This window comes from Melopsittacus undulatus, chromosome 16, assembly GCF_012275295.1.
Source record: "Melopsittacus undulatus isolate bMelUnd1 chromosome 16, bMelUnd1.mat.Z, whole genome shotgun sequence".
NCBI lineage: Eukaryota > Metazoa > Chordata > Aves > Psittaciformes > Psittaculidae > Melopsittacus > Melopsittacus undulatus.
The window spans coordinates 442,576-467,526 of record NC_047542.1 but is presented as its reverse complement, the minus strand read 5'-3'; the positions used below and the strand labels follow the sequence as shown (position 1 = coordinate 467,526).

The window sequence follows — 24,951 nt, the reverse complement described above, 5'->3', positions numbered from 1 at the left end:
GCAAACACATTCAATCTGGATAATCCTCATAGAGACATCTGATATTTGAGAAGTGCTTAAAGCTTTTCCCTTCAGTGAGAATTATGGATAAAACAAATGCTTTACAGATCAAATCCTCAGTTCACGATGAATGAAAAACCATAAAGGTGCCGTGCAAATTCTGCCCCCGATTTCTCTAACCTGGTTTCTCTATTGGGATTTTTGGGATGACAGCAGGAAGTTGCAGATTTTGACATGAGGTTTACAGGTGGATTATTGAGTGCCAAAAAAACCCCTATGGGATGGTTAATGTCATCGCATGTGCTCGAGTTAATTGCATGTTACTGACACTGGACAACGTTACTCAAAGTTCAGGAATGAAAGAGGCCTGTGAAAAGCCCCACCTGAGAGGATCTGGCAAAACACAATTGATCAGTTACTGCTTTATTTTAAACCACCCCTTCCTCATGCACAAGGGCCCTGTTCTCACCTGCAGCCTCAAGGTGCGTGGAGGGGCTCCTAAAATCTGGATGAGAGGGTCCTGAAGGTTGTTCCAGCTAAAGATCCCATCATGTTCTTATCAAATCCTTGCTGAAAAAGCAGATAAATAGGAACTATATATATATATATGAAGTAGATGAAGTGCAGTGAGTACATATCAATTTCAAAACTGGTAGCTACCTATTGCTGTGAGAGCCTTCTGCCCCACTTTAACAGCTGTCCTCCACTTAAAGAGTGTGTTTCATTCTCAGACAGCTTCAGGACAGCTTCTGCCCTCCCTTTGTGTGCCTTTAACACATCCCCTTATTGATGGACTTTTAATTCTAACTTTTCCCCAAAGAAGCTTCTTTAAAGTCTCTGACAGGTTCAGGTTGGATGAGGCTTGGAGCAACCTGGTCTAGAAGAAGATGTCCCTGCCTGTGGCAGGAGATTGGAACTGGATGAGCTTTAAGGCCCTTCCCAACCCAAACCACCGTATGATTCTATGACTTTGCCTTCCTTGCACTGCTTTCTGCTCTCCAACAGTCAGACTTCTCCAGCTTTACTGGAGGAAACCTTTATTTTCATTATTTCATCTTATTCCTCATCCTGGAAAAATGGCAAAGATTTATGCATGATGCATATAGCCTTGCATACTCCCATCCTTCTCATGTGATGTATACCTATGCAATGAACATCTGTGTGAGCACAGGAGTGACTCAGTCACATTAAATTGAGTTGGCACAGGCTCCTGAGCACAGCCCGGCACAAAGCTACACAAGCTCCTATGGAGAAAGTCCCTAACCGTTAATATGAGAATAATATTTAGGTGCTCTCTACCTTCCTGCCCCTAGGGTGCTCCCCTTTGTGGATGCTGCTCCTTCTCTTTAATTTGGCCCTTTACTCTCTGCAGGTGCTGCTGCTGTGGAGTTGGAAAAACCCAACTTGTTCAAAGACAGCCACCGCGAGCTGGGAGCTGGCTCACGGCCCCGTCTGGCTCTGCGCTTCCGCAGTTTCTGTTGCAGGGAGCAAAACAAACCCTAAATACTCCTCTTCTTGGTTGAAAAGATTACCCTGAGTGTAGGGGTGATGTAACCACAGGGTAGGGTTATGAACACAGAAGAAAATGGGGGGATAAGGAGGAGGAACCTTGCCAGGGATCTGTTTGGACTCGCTGATCCTACACAACGGGCTGCAGTGAAGGGAGTCTCCCAGGCTAGTGTGAAACATCCAGGTCTGTTCTCAGCACAAAGCAATGCTGTGCACACACAACAGCATTGGCGCCAGGAGCAAGGTGTCCTCAACATATAAAGGACATGGAACTGTTGGAACAAGTCCAGAGGAGGCCACGAGGATAAACAGGGGACTGGAGCAGCTCCTGTATGAAGACAGGCTGAGAAAGCTGGGGCTCTTCAGGCTGGAGAAGAGAAGGCTGCGTGGAGACCTCATAGCAGCCTTCCAGTATCTGAAGGGGGCCTATGGGTTTTAATGGGTTCAAACTTCAAGAGCGGAAGTTTAGATTGGATCTAAGGAGGAAGCTCTTTCCTGTGAGGGTGCTGAGGCACTGGAATGGGTTGCCCAGGGAGGTTGTGAATGCTCCATCCCTGGCAATGTTCAAGGCCAGGTTGGACAGAGCCTTGGGAGACCTGGTTTAGTGTGAGGTGAAACCCCCCATGGCAGGGGGCTGGAACTGGATGAGCTTTAAGGTCCTTTCCAACCCTAACTATTCTATGATTCTAAGGCAACTGTTTCATGCAAGAGCCCACCTAAAGTACCATCATCCTCAGGGTACAAGCCACCCAACACAACACACCACTGCCCACTTGGTCCCTAAAGTCAATCCCAGCAGTGGCAGTTGTGATTTGCTGCCTCTTGTTCAGACCTGAGGTGGGTTCCCATGTGCTGAGAGCACTGTGGTCCTCCCAGCACCCTGGGCTCCTGCAGCCACTGCCCAGGCTTGCTGGTGAATCATGGCCTTTGCCAACTCACTGACGGCAGTGAGTGAGTCAAGACCTGGGTTGTTCTTGTCGGCATTCTCCTTACCTGCTTGAGCACACTCTGGAGCTCCCTGTTTGACCAAAGATCTGTCAGGAGGAGGCGAGCAGCTTCGGCCGCTTTTGGACAGGACCTGGGGAGATGAAAGCAACCCCGGTGAATTCTGGCATGCCACAGAGCAGCAACCCACACACGTTACTGACAGCCTTTAAATAAAGCCATCTCCTGCTGGGAGGCTGGCTAGACTTGATGGAGGGCTGTCAGTAAAACCTTCCTTCCTCTCTCAGCGATAGTATGTGACAACAGCCTCCAGGACCAGAACAGGACAAATGAAAAAGGGGAGGATTTGAGTGGAAAATTGAGCATTAAACTGAGCTGAAGGAGTGTTTCAGGGGTGTGAAAGTTGGGAGAGGGAAAGAGAAGGGAAATTGTGCCAACCCTTTCCTGGAGTCTGTAGGGACAGTGTGGGTGAACCCTTTGGGACAGCAGCAGAGAAACAGGCTGCATTACTGCCTGGTGAGAATGAAGGAGATGGGATCATTTGTAACAACAATGCCTGCAACCCTAAGTCCTTACTCAGCACAAGTTAATAGATAATTGCTCAAGTAACAGCTCCAAAACCGTGAGTCATAGCAGCACCTTTTATGATTTTAGAACATTTCATACAACAACGCAGATATGAACCTCCTTGCTGGCTCCAATCACTGCTCCTCATCTCCTGGACCTTGTCCTGTCTGTGGGAGACTCCTGGTTTGGGCTCAGTGCAACAGCCCCAGCCTGCATCAGCCAGGGTGATGGAGAGCTATGAGGCCAGACTCAGAACCCTCCCTGTATGTTACAGCTTCACAAACATTGGGTCCTCAAAATAAGCCCCATCAGACTATGAGAAATGGGACTGATGGTGCTCAGCAGGAAACTGGACATGCCAAGGAATTCCTTGAAGAAGGATTTTTTCAGGATGTCCTAAGTTTACAAGGTGCAATCTTTGGGAAAAAAATGGAAATTTGGAAGTCTGTGGATGAGAAGAAATCTCTTCCACCAAAAAAAGAAGAAAATAGTCAAAGAAGGACTCAGGGTTCCTGAAAAGTGAATTTTTCAAACATGTTATGGTAGAATTAAACTGCAACATTAAATTGTACAATAGAAAAGATGTGAAAAGTGAATGAACAAAGAGAAACTCAAACAAGTAAGTGATAAAGGGACTGTGAGATGCACTTAAAATCTAATGCTCTAAAGTGCAGGAAAAGATTTTGGAGAAAAGCTTTTAGTGGAAGCAGTAGAATTATTGAGAAAGAGATGTGATTTTATTAGTGAAATAATGTTGCTTGAAAATGAGCAGCAGAAGAATATTCTTCAGCTTAGTTGGAGAAAAAGGATGAAAAAGCCATCAGACATCCCATTAAAACCGGTAACAGCAGCTTGATTTTCAGAATCACCAACCAAAAAACAAAAAAGAAGCTAATATGCAATATTTTGGCTTAATTTTTGGGTTAAAAGTAGCAAAGAGCAAGCAAAACCCATCTTCACTATAAAGGCCATGTCTTCAACATGGATATATGCAGGAGAGAGACAATTATTTAATTGGGATCTCCAGGAAGAAGAAGAAGCCACAGCTATTAGATAAACTGCTGAACCGTTGGTGACTTTCACTCAGAATACAGCTACAAGAAGCATCAAGTAAAGCAAACATCAGCTTGGAGGAGGGATGGTTGGCATTTGAGAACACAAGAAGGGAAAAACTCCATAACTTGCTTGTCTGTAACCTGGAAGCTCTTTCTATATTACGAATACAAATCTGTCTGAGCATCTTAAACTAATGATGTACAGCTTCAAATGCACACAAGGGGAAATGTGCATTATGCAGAAAAGCCACCACCAGTGCTGGAAGGCAAGGGAAGTGTGTCCACAGGGAAACTGAGGCAGAGTATTAGAGAAAACTCTGCGAAATACTAACAAGGTGCAACATGGTGATGTTCTCCATGGTGATTTGGTCACCACTGAGACCTCCTTGGTTCTCTGTTTCTGCTGGTAGTGGTGCTACGAAGGAGGAGGTTGATAGTGTTGAATTGCCACATTCATTGTTGGTATGAGGAGCATGGGGTCTGCATCCAACTTAGGCAAGAGCCCCCAGTAGAAGTGTTAGATCTAGTTATTACCACCAGGAACTGGGTGAGGCTGTTTCTGGTGCAGGACTAGACAAAGCCTAGCCTAAAGGTTCTTCTTCATCTTCACAGGCTACATAGGAAAGTGGGAGAAGTGAAGTAACTTGTGAACTACCAAGCGTCCAGTTCACTGGTGGGGGGATTTCTTTCACATCTGCCCTATGGGAACAGTCTGAAATGACTTGGCTCGAATAAGTAAGGTTAGTCCTGGGTGTAAATCATTATCATTTCTTCATATGAATTGAACAGTATAAAATACTTTGGGGACAGAAATGAACAACGGAGGTACAGGAACAATTTGAGTTTGGGACATGGTGAGAACTGAGGAGTTTCTCAGAAGGAATCTGTGATACAGACAGCAGGAACACACTGAGAACATCAGAGTTTAGTAACTCCTTGCAGTTTAGTGAGTCACTGCAAACAAAGCTCATCACACAAAGCAGTCAAGACAATTAAGGTAAGCACAACCCCAGTTGTGCAATGCTTTGCTGAAGTAGTAAATTAGCTGACGACTGGTCTGAGGGATCCAAAGTGGGACTTTAAGCAGAAGTAAATATCATTCAAAACAACTAAGACTTAGGAGAGGGCTGGGTTTCATGTTAATTGGGCTTGTTGGAGAGTGGAAGCATATAAAAGCAGCAAACTGACCGATGTTCACTGGCTGAGGTCCAAACTAAACATAGAGGCCACTTTTAATGGCTGAGAATCTCTCACTGCCATGAAACAAGTGGTAGATTGCAAGTGGTTGATGGAGAAGGCATGCAAATGTCTTTTCACAACAGAAAACAATAGGTTATCTGCAGAAGGTATTTTAAAACAAAGACAGATGGGAGGAGAGATGAAAATCTAGGAAGCAGAACACATGGTCAAAGCTCCTGTAAGTTTAACACCAGGCTGGCCAGAAATGAGCATAGAGCTTGGCAAGGGTTGACAAGCTTTTGCACAGGGCTGTAGGAGTGTGAATAACAAGCAGGGTGGATTTACTACCATCAAAACTCAAACCAAGTCCTAAAAGAAAAGTGTTGAGTTTGCTCAGTCGTTGCAAAATACACGTGTGTAGACCACTGGAGGTACTTATAATACACATCATCACAGCTGCATCTTTGCCACCTGAGGTGGACTTTGCAACAGAAAAAGTGGTAAGGTGAACAAATGTGAACACTGAAGCTAAGCACAACCCCACTCTATCAGCAGTGCTTGAATCTCAGCCCTGACCTTCATAGTAAGGTTTGCAGGAAGATCTGAGTGGGAAAGAAGAAAGAATAATGCTTTTCTAAGGTTCTGAAGGATGTTGGAAATGCTCTGGGTTTAATCTGGCTTTGCACACAGTGCATGGGCTCAAAAATGTCTTCTCATGACCCTCTCCATGCCTTCTGCCCCAGACTCACCCATTTCGGCACAGGCTTACTACATTATTTAGCATGTTGCTTGTCAAGTAAGACTTCCCCAGTTGTGGGTTGGACATGATGAGGTTCCTCAGAGTGTAACATGCTGATGTCATGATCTCGCCATAGCTGTTGGTATTTCCAGACTGGAATGACAGGAGACGTGATACCTCTGGGAGCACCTGGTGACCTAAAGAGGTGAAATGTTCCAATCAACGTTTAAATAAAGCCTAGCACAAGTGAATGATACTATTTGCATTAGCACTATTCAAATCAAGAATGCATTGTTATCTCTGGGAGGAGGCACTAATAATGTAATGGTATAATGATCACAACTTGATTTTCAGACACAAAAAGAGTGCTGCAGGTCTCTGAAAGGGCAATGACACTGGTCATGGATAGTCAAGACCAACTCAGTTCCCCAGACAATATCGTGCTCATGATCCTGTAGATTTGTCATTGGCCATAAAATATTCCACATGCTTGTAAAGACTGAGCTAGCACATATTTTGTTAATTAAGCCTGCAGGTATCTCCTGTAATTGTCCTTTTGGCCAGAAGAAATAACACGGCTTTGCCCAATTTCACAGCTGCGTTAGGTCCTGTCATGGGGTTTACAAAGCGAGATGGGCAGCTATTAAGAGTTGAAAACCAGACATTGTTCTGGAATCCACTGTGGTGGAAATGACTTACCCATGGTTTTGTGGAGAACAGGATGCCGGGACATGTTGCTCAGCAAAGAAGCCCCAGACCGGACAACTTCAGAGCTGTTGGACTGGAGGAGCCGTGCGATGCGAGGCAAACCTTTCTCCTTCAAACCAATCAACTGGCTCATTGCATTGGACATCTAGGAGACAGAACAGAGATATCTCATGACTTCCGTGCCAGGAGGACACAACTGGAATGATGTACAGGGCCAGATAAATATGACTACATTGTAAAATAAGCATCCGTATATCTTTTGCTACTATAATTCTCTTTACTTTGTCATTTACCCCTCTTCTCCACAGACATTTGCAAAGTCAGCCTCTCATCTTCTGTGATACAACTGGTACTTCTGTCCTCTTTCTGGAGCCTGAGCAGGTGCAGCTTCTCATCCAACTGATAACTCCCAAAAGCTGGGTTTTACCTTCATGACCTTGCATCTCCCTCCCATGCCCAAGTAATAGGCTGCAGTGGAACAGGAACAGCTAATGGATACCTTTAAAAAAAGTCTGAAGACCAAAAATGCTCATCTTGCATCCTGATCTCATGTTTGCTTATGTAAATCTAGAAGATCTCAGGATGTAGCCAATGTGTTCATGGATGTTGAAGTCATATACCCTTAATAAACTGCCCTCTTATTGATAGACTTTAAATGGAACTCAACTACTACCCCATCAGAGAGGCTGCTGGAGATCGTTGCACAACCAGTGACACATCAACAGTGACATGGGAATAGAGGGAATGGGCTGGAAGGCAATCCTTTTCCAGTGGGCTGAGACCCATGCTCCAGGAGGCACATGCCTCGGTTTTCCTTTCCTTCAAGTGACAGCAAATCCAGGAACCCACCCCAACTTCAGCTCTGAGCTGGAATAAGCCCCTTGAAAGAAGAAGCCAGTTCAGCACATCCAGGCAAATTCCAGCCTTTCTGTTCCAGAAGGATGAAATCAGTTGCTTCAACACTGCCAGAGCTGGTTTTTCTTTGTTTGTTTCCTTCCCCCCATCCAAAAGACATTCTTGTGTAATGATGTTGATTGCCACGGAGCACATAGCTCCAGTGCCATTCCTCTGATCAGCTCTACCTGTACAGTGACAGCCTCTGTCCACTTTGTTGTAAGCAGCACTGCTTAGTTAAACTGCAAACACAAAAAGTTCCCAAAGTATTTCACATTGGAAGACTTGGAACAAAAGCTCCCAAGGGATGAGAGCTGGCAAGTTAATGCTGTCCTAGCATTAGGAAGGCTCCATTCATGAGTCACTCCGTATTGCTGGGTGGAACGCTTCGCACATGTGACACGCCTCCCCTACATATGAAACAATTATCTCTTTATCTCCCCAACCATCTTATTTAAATTGGAATTGATGAAGTTTGACACAAACAGGCAAGTTGAGGTTTGTCCACGTGAACTCAGCTTGCGAGGACATGCCCATGGTAACGACATTGGCCACAGCAGAGCTGCTGTCATGACGTTTGCCTTGCCGTGCCCTAGCTCCTGCAATACCCACGGTGTCACGCAGCCCGTGTCACCTCCATGCTGCCATACCTACAGGTTAGGACATCTGTCAGAGCTATTTTACAAGCACCTATGATGTGAGGACGAGCCACAATCCAGAGCACAACCCACCCTGTTATTAGAGCCACCTCCCACTTAGAAAACGCACACAGGTGGCGGCGCGCACACATCCTCTCTCATTCCTTTAATGAAATCTGTCCACATGTGCACATCTGGGCAAATACTCACTCATGTCCTGTGGGGGGTGGCAACACCAGTAGATGCTGGTAGTTATGACCAACAGACTGGGAAAACCTGGAAACCCGGTCTGTGGCTCTGGGATAGACCCTTAGGATGCTGATTATAACCCCTCATGAGACCCTACGTTTGGCATTAATAAATACTTTGCTGGAGCATCCACTGTGCAAAGACTTGCAATAGTGCCCTGAGGTTTAAGGAGGACATTTTCCTTTCTGATTACTGTAAAGTGCTGACACATTTGGCTGAATGCGTGTGGAAGAGAGAGAAGCCCTTACCAGCCCTCGGCTAGCAGTGAGGTTCTGCAGAGCTCCAGCACAAGCTTCCAGGGTGGCATCCTTCTTGCTCTGATCCATCAGGGATAGGTAGGTGCGGATGGCATCAGAGTGGTAGAGCCAGCTGGGTCCTTTGGGTTTAAAATCCTCCTCTGGAAGGGGGACACCATACTCATCATTCTACAAAGATAAGAGAAAGTGGGAGCTCAGATCTTGCTCTTTGCTCGCAGCCCCTGCCCAAGGCTGACTTTCACATTTCCAAGCCTCCTGTGGCACATCTTACCTCCATTTTACCACTCCTGCTGTTGAAACAGCCTGTGAGAGTTTTGTCCATATAAACGCTCCGGGCCATGTGGTTGAGCTGGGTGTATTTGTTGGGAACTTCAGCATCCAGGCGGTAGGAGAGGTTGTGCAGGATGCAGATGCAATTCTCCACAGACTGAAATCCCCCCCAGAATAAAAATCAAAGCACCACATTAGGCAGAAAAACATGGAGCAGCACCTGCTATAGCTACAGAGAGAACATACACCATGCCATATCCTGCTGTTTTAGCAGTTACACTATGTAAGCTCCTGACCCTGCTTAGGGTAGCAATGATGGGAAGGAAGGGGGTAGACATGAATGAAGGCTACATAGCCCAAATGCTATACTGGGAGCTGACTGACTCTGAACCTCGTTAGGTCCCACTGTAACGAATAAGCTGATAAACAGGAAAAGAGAGCAGAGGGTGTTTGTATCAAAGTGCCCATCATGAAATTCCAAATCTTGAAAGTCTTCCTCTTGCCAAGTCAACTTCTAGTGACTTTATCCAAGCCACAGCTACAGATCTGGGGACACTTTTTACTAAGAAGAGGCTTTTAAGCCTCCATTACCTGTAAGTCAGAGTTCCCAGTGTAAAGAGTAAGGGAGAATTTCCATCAGATACCTACAACTAGCATCAAAACCTGTGCTTACATTTCCAGAGAGCTGCGTTCAGTTATGTGCTGCTGAAACTGATCTTGCAAAAGCCATTCTCAAAAGATGATTTGCTTAATCCTGAGCTCATCTGAAGGAATTTTGGTACTTACTGGACACTGATGACTTTAGGGTATCTGTTTAGTGTCACAGATGTTAAGCTCCTAAAAATATGGCTATAATGCTATTTCATCCAAGGTAAGGGCCATTTATATGCAGCAACCAGTCACAGTTAGGGGACTGGCAGAGAAATGACAGCTCTTGGCTTCCTGCTGAATGCAGTGCCAATCTGGGACTTACATACTTGAGTGCTGCTGGATGAAGTGATGTAGTGCTGGGAAGTGATAGATGGTGGATTACATGCTGGAAGGATTCCAGGGTGGGAGTGAAAGGTGGAAAACATATTAGGGGATCAGCAGCCAAAACATTTTGCTGTTTCTCTGTTTGTTAAAGGGAAATTGTAAACCCACCTCTAGTTCCTTCCTAGAGCACAGAAGACTGCAATCCTACAACAGTCTGCACTGGGATTTGGAAGGACAAGAGCAGCCACAAAGGGTCCAGTCCCCTCTTGTGTTTATTTGAAAGAGATTTTGAGGTATTCCTGAAGTTGCAGTGATTAACTATGGGGCTGAATGCTAGCAAAGAGCTTGGGGTGAGCATCTGGTACCTTGTCATCGGGTCGGTTGGAAGCCACGCAGTTCTGAGCATAAGTCATGACTGAATCAATCAAGCCAGGGTAATTCCTCATGGTCTGGCGCCCCATGTCTGCAGAACTCAGGTTTCTGAAGGAAGCCATCGCAGAACATGGCAGGAAAGAAGGAGGAGAGAGGGTTGAGTTCGCTTACCAGTCAGTCTCTATGGACTCTGTTGTGGCTATGAGTATCACTGAGTTTAAGGATGTTTCTTTAGATTCAGCAAGGCTGGTGTGCTGCTCTCAGTTTGGAGACCTTCTGCAGGACTGCAGTGGTGCACAGCCCTCTTGTTTCTCTTTAGGACTGATTTCATGTAAGAAAATGTCCCTTTAATATGCTCTGCATAGAAAACATCCTCCTAGTGAGAGTAACTATCAGCAATATTTTGCCTTAGAGGCTATGCATGTGACATTACACAGACTCATCACCTCCTTGGAGGTGTTTCCAAAGAGAAGACTGAATAAGGACCAGCTGAAGATCAGGAAGGTGCATCTGGTTGCAAGTATGGAGCTACAAAGGGTCAACAGCAATATTTGTGTGGGAAATAGGGGGTCAGAGAGGCTGAAGAGCGGCAATCACTCTGACCAAAGGGACTGACCAGTTTGTAATGGTGTAGTGTATTCCTGAGCACTGGTTTCTATCAGGACAGGGGAGCTTTTCCAGTAACAGGAAATGTTTTTCGTTGTTTTGTTGGGTTTTTTTTTTCCTCTTCCCTGTTTTATTGCTTTGTAGCTTGTACATGAAAAACAAAGAGAGGATGGCAGTCCTTGTGAGATATTCACTCCAGGCATTCCAGAACTGGATTTGGTGTTCACTGTGATTTGCAGCCTCCTCATTAACATGAATTCATCTGCAATCCAGAAATGCTTGAGCAGCAATGGCTGGAGCCCAGGGCAAACATAAGGCTGTTCTCATCTCTGTGTTATGATGTGGCAGGGCAGTGAGTCAGAGCAATCCTGGCTCACCCCTCAGAGCAGGGGCTCTGGACACAACCACTCTGCTTTCCTTACTCACCTTGCTCCCCAGTCCTGCCCCCCCCAGCCTCTTTTGCTCCCTGGATGACCTGCATCGGGCAGACTTCACTGGGGGTGTTGGTGCCACAGACAGGAGACAGAGCCCACCTTGAGCCAAACTCCATGGAGAGCTCCTTTTACAAGCCACCATCCTACCCTTTCCCTTATTTTAACGGGGTATTTTATGGCACTGGTGGGTTGAGATGGTCTTAAAGAGTGGAGCACCTCACGTGAACATACACCACACATCCCAACATTCCCCGCACGAGGAAGGTGCCTTCCAAGACAGGGAAGGGAGCAGCACTCGCTATCTTTCAGACACGGTTCCCAGCCACAGAAGGCGATAGTATCACGTCTCAAAAGGCCCCCACTGTGTTCACCCACTTCGTTTCATAAGCAGATACAGCTCCTACTAGCTGCATGTCTGGTAAGGGTGTGGTTGGTGCTGCACTCCCTCGGGGAGAGCTTCAGTTGATGAAAGTACCTAATTATACAGGGCATTTCTTTTCTTTCCCACTTGTTCCCAGTGAGACAGGAGCTCACATCCAAGTGGAGGAGGGTGGTGGGAGAAACAGCAAGTCAGGGCGAAGATCCTCTGCAAAAGGGATCTGGCTTTCCCGTGAACAGAATGAACTACTCTGTGCTCACTCTGCTCTGACCAGCCTGATGATACGAGCCAGGAAAAGGCCAGGGCAATGGGGTTGCTCTGAACTTAACCAGTTATTAAAACCAGTAGGTTAATGCTTGTTTTCCCCACCTAGAGAATTCCAATAATGCTAGGAAATACTAGGAAAAATGTTTTACATTTTTCTGCACCTTAGGAAAGCTTTCTCAAAGGAGAGATTTGTATTAATGCAATTGGAGCGAGAATGTCTTTAGCTTATTGTAAGGTGATTTAGACAGCTTCAGTGTTTCTCAACATACACAAGCTGCAGTAAATCTCTGCGTGTTGACTCACCTCAAACACCCTGTAGCATTGAAGAATACTTCTGGGTCAATAATTTCTCTTGTCCTATTGCCGGTGCCATCAGACCAGCCAGAGAAAGGGATGATAACACAGTCTGTCAGGACGGGGAGAGCCTCCTGTATCAACTCTTCTTTTAACTCATCAGTGGAGGAGAGGTTCCAGAGCAGTCCTAGGAAGGAGGCAGAAGACAAGCTCAAGCAGGGGGTCACCATGCATTAGAAACTTCCTTTAGGTCAGAGTGAATTCCAGCTACGAAGTCCTTCTTCCTTTCATCCCTCTTTGAGCTAAGGGTGCAGAGGCTGCCCTAAATCCTAGTCTCTGTCCATCTGTATTGGAGACAGGCAGGACAGACCAGCAGCAGCGCTTCAGGTGGAGGTGGGCATCTAAGCATCCTCCCTCCTTCCATAATCACTCTTTATGGCCATTGGGTAGCAGGGGAAGGCATCACCCCAGTGAGCTCATGAAGGCTTACACACAAGACCTCAACCACAGCTGAGGGTGACCTGCACCAACAAACTCATATCATGGAACCATTGTGCCATAGAATCAACCAGGTTGGAAAAGACCTTCAAGATCATCAGGTCCGACTGTTCCCCAGCACTGCCATGCCAATCCTTCGAGAAAAGATGAGACACCAGTGAGATAACCTGACCAACCATATTGGGATTGCCAACACCACTGGCCTTCCTTGGCAGCAGCATGGAGGCCAGGGGTGCAGAAAGGCATGGGAATGGCAGAGTGATCATAGCTGTGGGGGGAAACCTGGGTCAGGTGTTTTTCTGGTGGACATGAATGGTGTGAGGAACCCTTAGAGGACATTGAAAGGCCAAGACCATCTCTGCCTTCTGTTTTAGACTATTTGGTGTGACAGGAGCATAAAACATCCACTTGGTTCTACAGCAGCACCATGGCTACTGGGTCTTTGCATGCTGGAGCACCATGGACCACAGGCAGGTAGGAGCATGCCCCTTGCTGAGGGCTGAGCAGTTTGCTGTGTACCTGTCAGTTGTTTCTGGATCTCAGTGTTCCCTGTCCTCCGCAGGAGGCTCACGCACTCCCTTATCCCATTCTGCCGCCGGGTTTCTATCTTGTTGGTTGGATTCTTGAAGACCAAGTTCCGGAGGGCTCCGGCTGCTGCTCGCTGTACGTTCTGGTTCGTGCTGCGGAGCAGTTCCACAAGCTTGGCGATTCCCCCCAGCCGATAGACCTGCACCAAGAGAGACATGCTGCCATCAGCACAGGGTGCGGAGCATCACTGGGATAGGGAACTGTCATGGCAATGCAAGCAGTGAACATGGCACATAAGTAGGGAAGCTGGAAAAGCAGACCTGGCAGGAAAGGATGGCTACAACTCAGAGATGGCATATCTGGTTCAGGCCATAGGTCACGAACACAAAGGTGCTGGCCTTGAGGTTGGAGCTGAAACTCTAGAAGTAGACGTCTATGAGTAATGGCCATGGACTGAACCCTTTGCTGATGAAAGGTGCTTGCTCCCACAAACTTTCTCCTACCTCTGTCAGTCTGCATCAGGTGGAAATGTTGCTCTGGCTATCTGTCCAGGCCATTTATAGCAATATAATAACACGATGTGGTAATTTATCTGCCTCCTGAAATCACAGGCTGAGCTTAGAGAGACTGCCATGGTACGGTGTAAACACCCTCTAGGTCAGCCAGAAGCAGTACTGGGCCATGTCACAGCACTCAGCAGGACCAGCACTGGAAAGAGGTGTGAACCCCAACCTGCAGGACATCACACAGATGCCAGGGAGGTTTTGAAGGCAAATCCTCTCCAGAATGATGAGTGTTCCCACTTTGGGAACATGATCCCACATGAATCCCCTCCTGGCACAAACCCATCCATGGGCTGGAGATCTTGCTGACAACAGGACATGAATGAGCACCCTTTAGACAGGGCAGCAAACAAGCGTGCGTTGGGGTGACTCATGCGCCTGCTCTGACACATCCTTCTGGGAAGCAATGGGACAGGCCAGTGCTCAGAGAATGTTTTCAATGGCAACAAAGGGTGCGGCTGCCCCACCATTCCCCGTTGTGATGTGGGGCTGGGGTACCCGCACCCTCTGGGAACAAATGGGTACATTCCTACCCTCTGCCAGCATATCCCGCTCCACTATTGTGCCAGGAAATGGAAAACCACCTCAATAGGGATGGAATCTTGATGAACCCGTGTCTGTATGATTGCAAACACTCTAGGGTGGGATAAACGTGTGTGACAGTCGTGCCACAGCAGATCCATTCTTGAGGTTGGCTCCTTTGCTGCGCATTGGCACAAATGTAGTAATGGGAGAGTAAGAGCATAAGAAAAATAATCTTCACTATAAGAAGCACTTCTGTTTGATCGAATAATGTTGTACAAGATCTCTAAACTGGCTTACATGGCAAAAATGGCTGAAAATAGCTGAAATGGTGGAAAATGACTGAAATATCACTGAACAAAGCACAATGAGCATCGCAGTGGGGTTTAGAGCAATCCTGTGTGTCTGACACTGCAGCTGTGAGATCTGTGTGAAACTGGGTGCAACTGCAGCCAGAAGAGGACACTGCATCTGGATGGCTGCCTCCATATCACCAAAACCCATCAATCTGTGCCACAGCAGCTCACAGTGACAATGTGGACACTGTCTCCTCTGCTGCCTCATAACTATTCCTCTGTCTTAAAATCCTGACTGACTGCTACCAAGAGAAAGTGGCCACTAATAGTTGAAAACCTACTTAATTCATTCCTGAGTGTGACTAACAAAGTATAAGGCTCCATCATTAAAACCAAGGGGACCTGTGGATCCTTGGTACTAAGGAAACCAGTTTCATCCATCCCGTGTGCCACCACATCCAGTGTGACAGCAGAGCTCTGAAGGAGTTTGCTCACCTCTTGCTTGGCAGACTCCTCCTGGAAGCAGGTGTGCTGGAGGTAGTAAGCACCCATAGCCTGGTATTTGTCATCAGAGGAGCACAGGAGCTGTATGGCTTTCTGGATGGTCATTGTACCGCCGTCTATCTCATCACCACATATTCTGTGTTAAAGAGAAATACAGCATTGGTTGAGTGCTCAGCCAAAGGGCTACGTCAGTACTGGGAATTATGAGGAAGGAATCAATTACAAAACATAAGATATTGTCATATTGCCACACAAACCACATGGTGCACCCCGAGTGCATGTCTCTGTCTCAAAAAAAGAGATGATAAGAGTGGAAAACATATAGTGGAGGACATTAAGGACAATAAACTATAGATCCAGTCTAACAGAAAACAAGAACTCAGTTGAGGTGCTAGATGTCTATTCATGTCTGCAGTGGAAGGTTTCATGAACAGAACCAGTATACACTGTTCGTCAAATAAAAGAATTCGTGGACAAGAGTGAAACCAACCATCAGGTTGTTAGGACAATCTAGACAGACCCTTTGATGTAAGATGTGGTAGAAGCAAAAATGCGAGAGGAGTTGATGGTCTTGGGAGGCTGGAAGAAAAGGCAACAGCCATGTCTGGAGCGATGGGATGGACAAATACTGAGTGCATGAAATACTAATAACAGCACTGAGACTTCCTGCTCTCAGGGTATCTTTACATTGGTAGTCTCCAGCCCTTCATAGAAGTTAGCCACAATCATCACCCCCTGTTATAGATAAAGAATGTGCCTACAGACTCCAGGGGAAGGGTATTCATATCTCTGGGTTGGAGCAGGACTTGGGAAAAATATAAACACCAGTGACAGGATACAAATGGGAAGTGCTTTGTTAGCAGTGGATGAAATCAAGTGTGGGGGCTTTGCTAGGACAACTAGGTCATTGTTGTGCCTGTCTGATGTTATTCCTTGTTCAGAATCCAGCTGCGATTGATGGAGGAATTTACCTGGAGATCAGGAAGATCAGCTCCTGTTTGAACCACATCAATTTGTATATAAGCTTTTGCTCCATGTCGTACTAGTGACTATGTAGAGAGGCTGAACATCTTCACATAGTTCAATAGACTAACAAAACAGAGTGGTTTTTATTAAGTTCTTTAAATGAACCTATTATATTTGCAGTATTAAATATTACTGTGAGGGAATGGCTTCTTCTAGGCACGGAATGTGCAGACATATTTTGATTGTGCCAGAGAAATGTTAAGAATAAAGGTCTAGAAAGGACACCCATGTGTGGTCACCAGCACCAGCACTTTAAGATAAGGTATTTTGTCCTTAGGCACCCAAAGGTTCACCTCCTTTCACAGCTCCTATTCACAGCACAGAGTAACATCCACAATACTATGGGAAATTCCATGACAAACACATCAAAAGCCAACAACTTCGCTGTGACACTGCAAGAGAACCTTTTGTCTTCCCTACCCTCACAGGTATAAAGTTGTATTCAGTTTAAATGACTTATTTAAGCACCTGTGTAGTTAATGGAGAGACACAGGTGCTTCCAAAGAACAGCTCGCCCTATGTCTTAGGCATTTTTTCTAAGACCCGCCCACTGGAGGTACCTCTGCCACTGCTGGTACATGGGAATGAGAGACCACAGTCTGGGATTGGACCTTAATCATTGTCTAATGTTAGCTGAACCTTGTTCCACTTCTATTTCTATATTAACAATAAAACATCGGTTCATCATATGACTTTTCAAGTTTGTACCTTTATCAAAACTCCAGGAAACTTCCATTATACTTGCAGCACGGGAACACAAAACTGGAAAGACAAAGTTTAAACTAGAGAATCTCAGAAATCTTTGGTTTGGATCCAGGATGCTGTGATTTTTTGCTTAGTCTTTTTCACGCTCCTGAGGCACACAGTAGAGCAATGGATCCAGCATAAGGAGCACCAGAGGGACCTCTTCCCTTTATAATTTATCCAATTGAGAAAAAACCCTGTATGAGGTGCACTCTTTCGGGAAAGGACATCTGTTATTGGTCCAACTACTCAAGGAAGACAATTTTCTACACATCTACTACATAAGAGGGCCAAATCCTCCTTCAGCATGGAAAAAGGACATATCTGGGTCCAGTTCTGTGTGAGAAAAGATGGGGAAGGTTCCATTTCACCTGCTGGCTCACCAACAGGAGAAGTTCACAGAGGGTGGGTGGCCGGGCTCAGTCATGCTGCCTCAGTTTCTCCTACTGAGAACATAATCACCATGGCAAAGCCCATGCTAATGGGAGATTGTTCATCAGCCGGTCAGGGATATTCTCAACCAGATCTATGAGCACAACAGCCTGCTCCAAGACAAATACTTGGACTGTGGCCATCTCCAACCTGGGCTTATGTGCCTGGTAAGAAGAGCTCCAAAGCTTGTTCTTCTTCCACAAGAAAGAAGCAATCAGAACAGAGAGAGATCTCAATTAGAAATGATTCAACAGGAGACAAATGAGATGATCAGATTCAGGCATGGAAGGGAAACAGACACTTAAGAGGATCAGTATCACAGAAAAGCAAATTCCCTGATTTGATACTAATGCCTGTTGTTCACTTCTTATTAGCAGATTGGTTTGTGTTAACCAGATCTAAGCCTCCATTCTGGTTGTTGGGGCTACAATTCCCAGGAGAGGAGGAAGCGAGAAAATCCTAACAAATTCCATTGTTCATTAACAAAATCAGTATGAAGACACTCAGAGTGTCCAGCACATCCAAGACTTCCACAGTCAGGCCACACTGGAACAAACCCAGTAGCCATGCTCCATGCCAAGCAGCCACATCCACCTCTGGGACATGGTATCAAGGTTATGATGCCACTGCACTCTCAGCTGGAGCTTCCCCTCAGGCTTTGCTTAGTGCATAGATACCAAGGAAGATGGGCACACAATGAAACAGGGAGGAGGGGATCCTCTCTATGCGCAATGATATAAACCCTGCCAGAGCAGCATCACTCAGAGCTCCACAGCAATTGCTCAATATACAGAGAACACCAAAGGGAAATGCATCCACATCTTAAAATAAGGCCAAAGGTGCATGTGGTATTATGGAAGACAACACATAGTGTAGGTGTCCATTAGTGGCTCCTGATCTGTATCACCAACTGGGGAATGTCTGCAAACATCCCAGCTCACCTCTTCGTCTTCACAAATAAGAATACACTGAATCCTTCACAAGGGATAGGATTAGTGTGGGCTCTCTGCTATGTCTCCTGCTCAGACATCTGGCTTTCCCCTGGAGTTAACCAAGGGGCACTGACATTGCCACTGCAGAAAGCTGTATTGTGGCAAAAAGTGAGTGCTGCTCATTGAAATCCACCTTTGAGCAGAAGCCACCAGAAAAGCCCATGAACTTCTGAGCCCAGAACAGGTGCATTGAGCTTGGAAATGTTGTTCCAGATATGACATAATGCTTACAAACCCTAATGGCTTAATCCCTGAGTGGTTATTGAGAAGTATGTCTGGAAGGGACAGCAGAAATTCTCTCTTCTGCTCACTGAGGCAGGATCATGACAGGGGTGGTGGAAGAGAATATACTTCAGGAGGAGGTTTCCCAAAGCAAGTCAGTACTGTTTAACCTCCTGATCTGAGCACACAGTGCAAAACTCAGACTTCATCACCAGAATCAATACTATGAGATGAGTAAAAGCCTACATCATGGTTTAGTTTATCATAGAATCACTGAATGGTTTCTCCCTAAAAACGTTTAGGTAAACTACTCATCAGCTAGCTGGAGGAAAGGTGCTTTCAGCAGCTAGAGTGGCTTCTGTAAGAGGAAAGACTCTTCTGAGAGTTACCAGAAAGAGAGCTCTTCCATGCCTGACACAGCCAAAGCCAGTGCAATAAATGGAAGCAATCACATAATCAAGAGTAGTTCCAGAAATCAGATAACTTTGTGACCTATCTACAAATAACTGAACTAAGTGTTCAGTGCAGAGTTTGTCAGTGCTTGCATACTCAGTATTTTGATGCCTATGAGCCATTCTCATGACCTGAGAATGAGCGTCCAATGGCCCCTTTTTAACATCCTCCAAAGAGATCAGATCTGTGGCATAGGACACTTGAGAAGCACCACTCTTGAGCAGCACTGACACTGCCCATAGTCACTGCATTGCGGAGGAGTTCTGTATCACAGACAGAGCCAGTGGATCGCATGTCCCACTGCAATCACTCTCACAGCAATGGAAATCACTGCACTGCATCACTGTGGAAACTATCTAGCCCTCCCCTGTGCTCACAGTTTGCTAATCTGTGGACAAGATACCCACTTACACGGGAGATTTACAGCATGAAAACTGAACACAAAATTATCCTTGGTATAAAGACAAAACCTCTACCCAAAGAACTGCTAGAATAGGAAGAACAGAGCCCCAAACAGGAAACTACCAGCAGCTATTACCCAGGTAACCCCTCTTCCTGCATACAGAGGTTAATAATGGGATGCCTACAAGCAACCCTCTCCCTACCCACAGATCAACCTACCCAAATGAAGATCAGGCTCTCTAAGTGCAGAATCCTCCAAACAGGAACAGTCCTACACAGCAAAAAGAGCCCAGATATGGTCCTAACCCATCTCTGGAGGCCCCTTCCCCATAAAAAGCACTCTACAGACCAAGGCTAACAGTGACCTGCCAGATACCCTATTACAAGGGCTGATGGCCTTCCAAATAAACACTGTTTTCAAACAGGATAGCTCCTTAGTACATTGACAAAACTTGTGCCAACCTCATCCCCTTTGAGGTAGGAGCAGAAGTGCCTGTAGAACCCCCTCTAACAAATGCAGCTCTGCTGTGAATTTTGTGGGGAGCAGGGGGTGTGCATCAGCCAGATCAGACTTACTCAGGGGACACAGCCCCAGCTGAGCCTACCAGCGACGTGAAGCCCGACATTTCCACATCAGAACCAGTTCTGCCAGATGAGCCATGCCTCAAGCCAGAAGTGTGTAAATGGAGCCACTCCCTAACCGAAGGGCAGCCAGCACTGGAGAGTGTTCCTCTCACAGCAGCAGTTCTTCTCTTCAGAAAATGCCATTATTCTTCAAGTGACCTTTCCAAGGCGATGGCCAAGTCTATAACCATGAGCACTGTGCAGAGCCAGGCTTGCTTTGGACAGAGCCTGCTTGCCTAACTTCTGAAGAGCAGCATTTTCCCTAGGCAGAAGGGAAGCTGCAGCCCCAAGTTTAATCTTTCTGCCTCCCTTCCCACCACTCTTTTAGTCAGAAATTCCCTAGAACAAGTTACTTCCAATGTCTGTAACATCTGTTTCCTGTTCCAGAAGAATTACAAAGCTTCTGAAAGGAGCTAACCAATGCCACCAGTGTTCTGAGTTGGCCAGGGCTGATTTTCCATGTGTTAAACATGGAGTAACCAGCCACATGGGAAGCTATGGTTTCATGGCAACAATGCTAATGGGTGAGTCACATTTCTTAGTATACACGCTCTGAACATCTACTCAATACAGAAAGAGAGAGGCTGAGCAGAGAATTAGCAGAGAAATCTGGAAATCAACATTTCCATGTGATAAAGGGTATGACTTGGTTCACAACAATGACTTTGAGGCAGGATTTTCTCTGTAGCTACATCATGCCTTGGGCCAATGGCTCAACAGTCTCAGGCTTTTGGTGTGAGTTAGGACAAAGCCTATGGGCCCAGTTAGTCTCACTCATGTACCGCAGCATGTAAGCTCTCTTTTGGACTAGGGACTACCAGGAATGAGCTCGGGAGCTTCTAGGGTTTGTGTGACAAGCTGCTGCCTGTGGCTGGGCATTGTGATAACCTTTGCATTGGTGCAGAGCAGGCCCTGTGTGACAGTGATGCAGCAACAGTAGTGCACTTCAAACCACACAAACCAGAGTCCTCCAAGACTGCAGTTGTGCAGACCAAAGCTCTTCACAGATGGAGGCAGAATATGGTTAGTGCTCCAATGCCAGAGGCAGCGTTGCCATCAGCATCAGGGCAGCTCTGAATCAACACCACTGCAATGCCATCAAAACCCCACCAGGTCTTTTTGTAGCGAGAGCTCTGCTGCAGATACATCAGCCTGGGACTGTCTGAGCTCACTCGTGTGTTTTACATGCTCGATTGTTGTAGGCAGCTTTTACAAGAAGGGACCTGATGCTGGGACTTGAAGGACCATCCTCCACCCTTGCATAATTCCTAACCCCAATGGGATTGGGTGCTTTGCACAGGAAGGAACTGAACATCTTCCATTCCCTTCTCTTTCCTGGATAGGTAAATTACTCCAATTGGACTTTTTATTTCAATTTCTGACTCATTTTTTTCCTGGAAGCCAAATCAGACCTTTCGATAGAACGAAGCAAGGGCTGGGTGAAAAGACAGAGGAGTAAATACAACTACTCAGCATGTTCTCAGCTCTGCTCTGAGTCAGACCCTCAGGAACCAACTCCTTCAAAGCAAGCTGATATTTTTAGGTTGGTTTTCTGCCAAATCAAAGCAATGTGACAGCCAGGAGAGGCACCTCAACTGCACACCAAGATTCCTGCTCTTCACCTCCCCACCCTCATCAGCTTGCAAAGGAGCTGTCAGCTCCTACCATCACAGAGACTGGGGGATCATCTTGCCCAGTATCACACAGATATATACGCTGAGCCATATTGGTTTCCCTCCACAGCCCATGAAAAAAAATGAGCCCTTTAAGACTGTGACTCATCTGACCCACTTTAGACTCTACTGCAGGATGTGATTAAACACGGTGTGCACTGGTGAACAGATCTCCAGCGCCTATATGGTAGCTCAGATGACTAGCTCAGGTGGACAGAGCTCCACAGCAGATGCCTACATGTACTCGGATTCAGCCCGTTGCAGCAGACTTACTTGGAGCCGGACTGAGCCTGTCCATAAACCATGTCCTGCTTGCAGCTCATCATGGGCTGGGCATAGACCACGTCAGGTTTGTTGCTTGAGGGGCAGGATAGAGCTCGTGCTGGCATTTTTTTACTTGTCCTGGTAGTTCCTTGCTGGGTGCTGCAGCTGCTGTAGATGCTCTGGCGATTCAAGGTTGCCTTGTGCTCTGCCCGGCCCCCGACCTGGCTCTTCCTCAGTGTGCCCCGGGGTGGTTCACAGTAGAGGTCAGGCTCACTACGGCTGCTCTTGATGTTCGGCACAAAGCAGTAGTCGCTGCCGGCCCTTGTGGGGATGCAGGCAGCCTTGCTGTAGTGCTTGCTGCCCCAGCCCTCCATCTGGCTGTACGAGCTGTAGCGCCTGTTCTCCACGTCCCGCTTCAGTGTCCCGTTGTACAGCTGGACAATAGGAAAAGAGAGGACAGAGAAATTAGGCAAGGATGGAGCTGCAGATTGACACGGACAAGCCTGCTCCTGTGTGAGCATCACCAAATCCCTCTGCCTCAGGACTGTCTGTGGCCCAAAATTGACAAGAGGTAAATTTACAAGAGAACAACGCTTGCAGAGGTGCCAAACTCTCCCTTGAAATATGGAGATACTCAATGGCATCCAGCAGCTTTAAAATAGAATTGAAAGCTCAGACATGACCCTGGCAATAAACAAAATGCCTTATTTTATACAATCATAGGATCACAGACTGGGTTGGGTTGGAAGGGACCTTAAAGCTCCTCCAGCTCCAACCCCTGCCACGGGCAGGGACCCCTTCCACTGGAACAGCTGCTCCAAGCCCCTGTGTCCAACCTGGCCTTGAGCACTGCCAGGGATGGGGCAGCTACAGCTTCTCTGGGCACCCTGTGCCAGCGCCTCAGCACCCTCACAGGGAACAGCTTCTGCCTCAGAGCTCAGCTCAGTCTCCCCTCAGGCAGGTTCAAGCCATTTCCAACACATGGGGTCTAACCCAATCTGTAATTAGAGGGCCTCACATCACTTCTCTTGCTATCACAGTGAATGATGCCTCATTCTGACCTTCCAGTGCTGCCTGTGTTTGTTTTTAATTTCTCTATGCTATTTTGTTCCACTTCCATCTCTAAGCTCCTTAGGAAGGGAGTAAAAGGAGTGAAAAATCACTAAGGGATTGTTGAATCTCATTCTGCCAAGAAACAAGTGGAGACAATACCTGCTTATGAGTTACAAGGTGTCTGGTATCAGTTCATGTAATGGGATGTTCAGAGAACAATGGGGAATATTGAGATGACTAAGCCAGTCAGCAATAAATCCCAACTACAATTAATCCAATGAGAAGTGGATTTGTGTGGCTTTGCTGCCTGCCGTCAGTGCAAGGTATCTTCACCACTTCACCAAAAGCCATCCAGATTTGCCCCATATTCACCAGGATTGAATCCCACATTCTTTTGCAATATTAAACTTTCTGTCACCTGGAAGCCTATAGGGTGGTATTTGAGAGAAAACCAAGTCATTAAGATGTGTACTCCAGTAAGGGAAACAATAGAGCTATTTTAGTGCTGTTTGCCCCATGATACTGAGCTCTTTCCCCCTCAGCAGATCTCCAAGACCTACAGCAAACAGGCATGTAAAAGCCACCCAAGGATCCCTTGGGATGGGATTAAAATATTCAACACCAACACCTTATTATTTCCATGGGAACAATAGCCTGTGCCTGGTGCAATCATTATGTCACTGGAAGATATCCATACTTCCTAAGCTAGAAACAGCACATTACAAAGCCATTGGTGTCCTCTGCAGGCTCACCCCAAGACCCGCTGCTCTGCTCCAGCTTCATCCCAGCTCTGAGCACACTCAGCATCATTCCTGTCTCCAGCACCCTGCAGAATTGTTATTATGTTAATGAATTAAGCCCAATATTTCCATTAACACACTGATCTTCAGGAATGCAGTGAATCCTCTGCTGCATCCCAGAGAGCTGCTCAGGTAACGGCTGAATTCCTTTCAAAGGGGTCACCTAGCAGGCATGCTATGTGGGGAAGAAGAAACCCTTTAGTCCAGCTACACTGGTACCCAGATTACTCTGTCATTTGAGCACCAGTCTGAAGCAGTTTTCATACTCTCATTCTGCAGGTTTGCATCTAAACAGGTGAATTGCTGGAAGGGGAGAAAAGAGGGGCGAATTCTCTTTGCATTTACTCCAGAGGACACAGAAAAAACCTGTTGGTTCTGCAACACAGCCAGTAACAGGTTTGGTGCATCCTGCAGAGCTCCCAGGGACTTGGAGGAAGAATTTGCATGCGATGAGAAGAGCAAGGACGAGGCAGATGGGGAAGTGTGATGGGTCTCGGGGGGTTCCCTGGCACCCAGGCAAGCCCACTGGGGTTTCCAGGGTGGCCACACATGGATGTTCTCTTCCATCCTGGTTTTGAGCACAGCATGCATGCAACAACAGCAAAGAGACCTCTCAAGAAGTCATGATCTACCCCACTGCAGAAGGGTATGTCCTTCTAAGGGTGACATCATCCTCATTGTAGGAGCTTATATTTCTGGGTTCAGAATCCCTCAGGACGGTGAGGGATGGGGCAAGCAGGAGGGTGCAGGATGGACTTTGCTGCTCTGTGGAGTGGGGAACCCACTGCCAGGGCTCACTGAGGGCTGGAGGATGGAGCAGCAGCTTGTTAGATGTGAGCCCTGCCATTTTCCTTTATGAGTCAGTATAAGACGGGATTATTCTGTAGGGCTGTCAGAAGCTTGGCAGAGCTGTGGAGCCCCTGGGCATTTGCTGGAACCAATTCAGCTCACCATGGAAGAGCCGACTTGTTATTTATCTAAAGCTATTGTTTGCTCTCCTGTGTACTCACATGGGCTC

General features: G+C 46.6%; 1 protein-coding gene across 1 annotated transcript in view; it reads right to left on the bottom strand.

The window, feature by feature from the left end:
* The window catches only part of PKP1 (plakophilin 1), a 43,005-nt gene that overhangs the window by 3,672 nt on the left and 14,382 nt on the right, over positions 1-24,951 (bottom strand). The window contains exons 3-13 of the mRNA XM_005140805.3: positions 22,090-22,514; positions 15,240-15,384; positions 13,355-13,562; positions 12,347-12,524; positions 10,351-10,465; positions 9,012-9,167; positions 8,732-8,908; positions 6,694-6,847; positions 6,005-6,191; positions 2,503-2,587; positions 470-570 (exon numbers count right to left, since the gene is read on the bottom strand). Of these exons, the coding sequence (XP_005140862.1) occupies positions 499-570; positions 2,503-2,587; positions 6,005-6,191; positions 6,694-6,847; positions 8,732-8,908; positions 9,012-9,167; positions 10,351-10,465; positions 12,347-12,524; positions 13,355-13,562; positions 15,240-15,384; positions 22,090-22,514 (1,902 nt within the window). The 3' untranslated portion in view covers positions 470-498. The remainder of the gene's footprint in view (positions 1-469; positions 571-2,502; positions 2,588-6,004; positions 6,192-6,693; positions 6,848-8,731; positions 8,909-9,011; positions 9,168-10,350; positions 10,466-12,346; positions 12,525-13,354; positions 13,563-15,239; positions 15,385-22,089; positions 22,515-24,951) is intronic.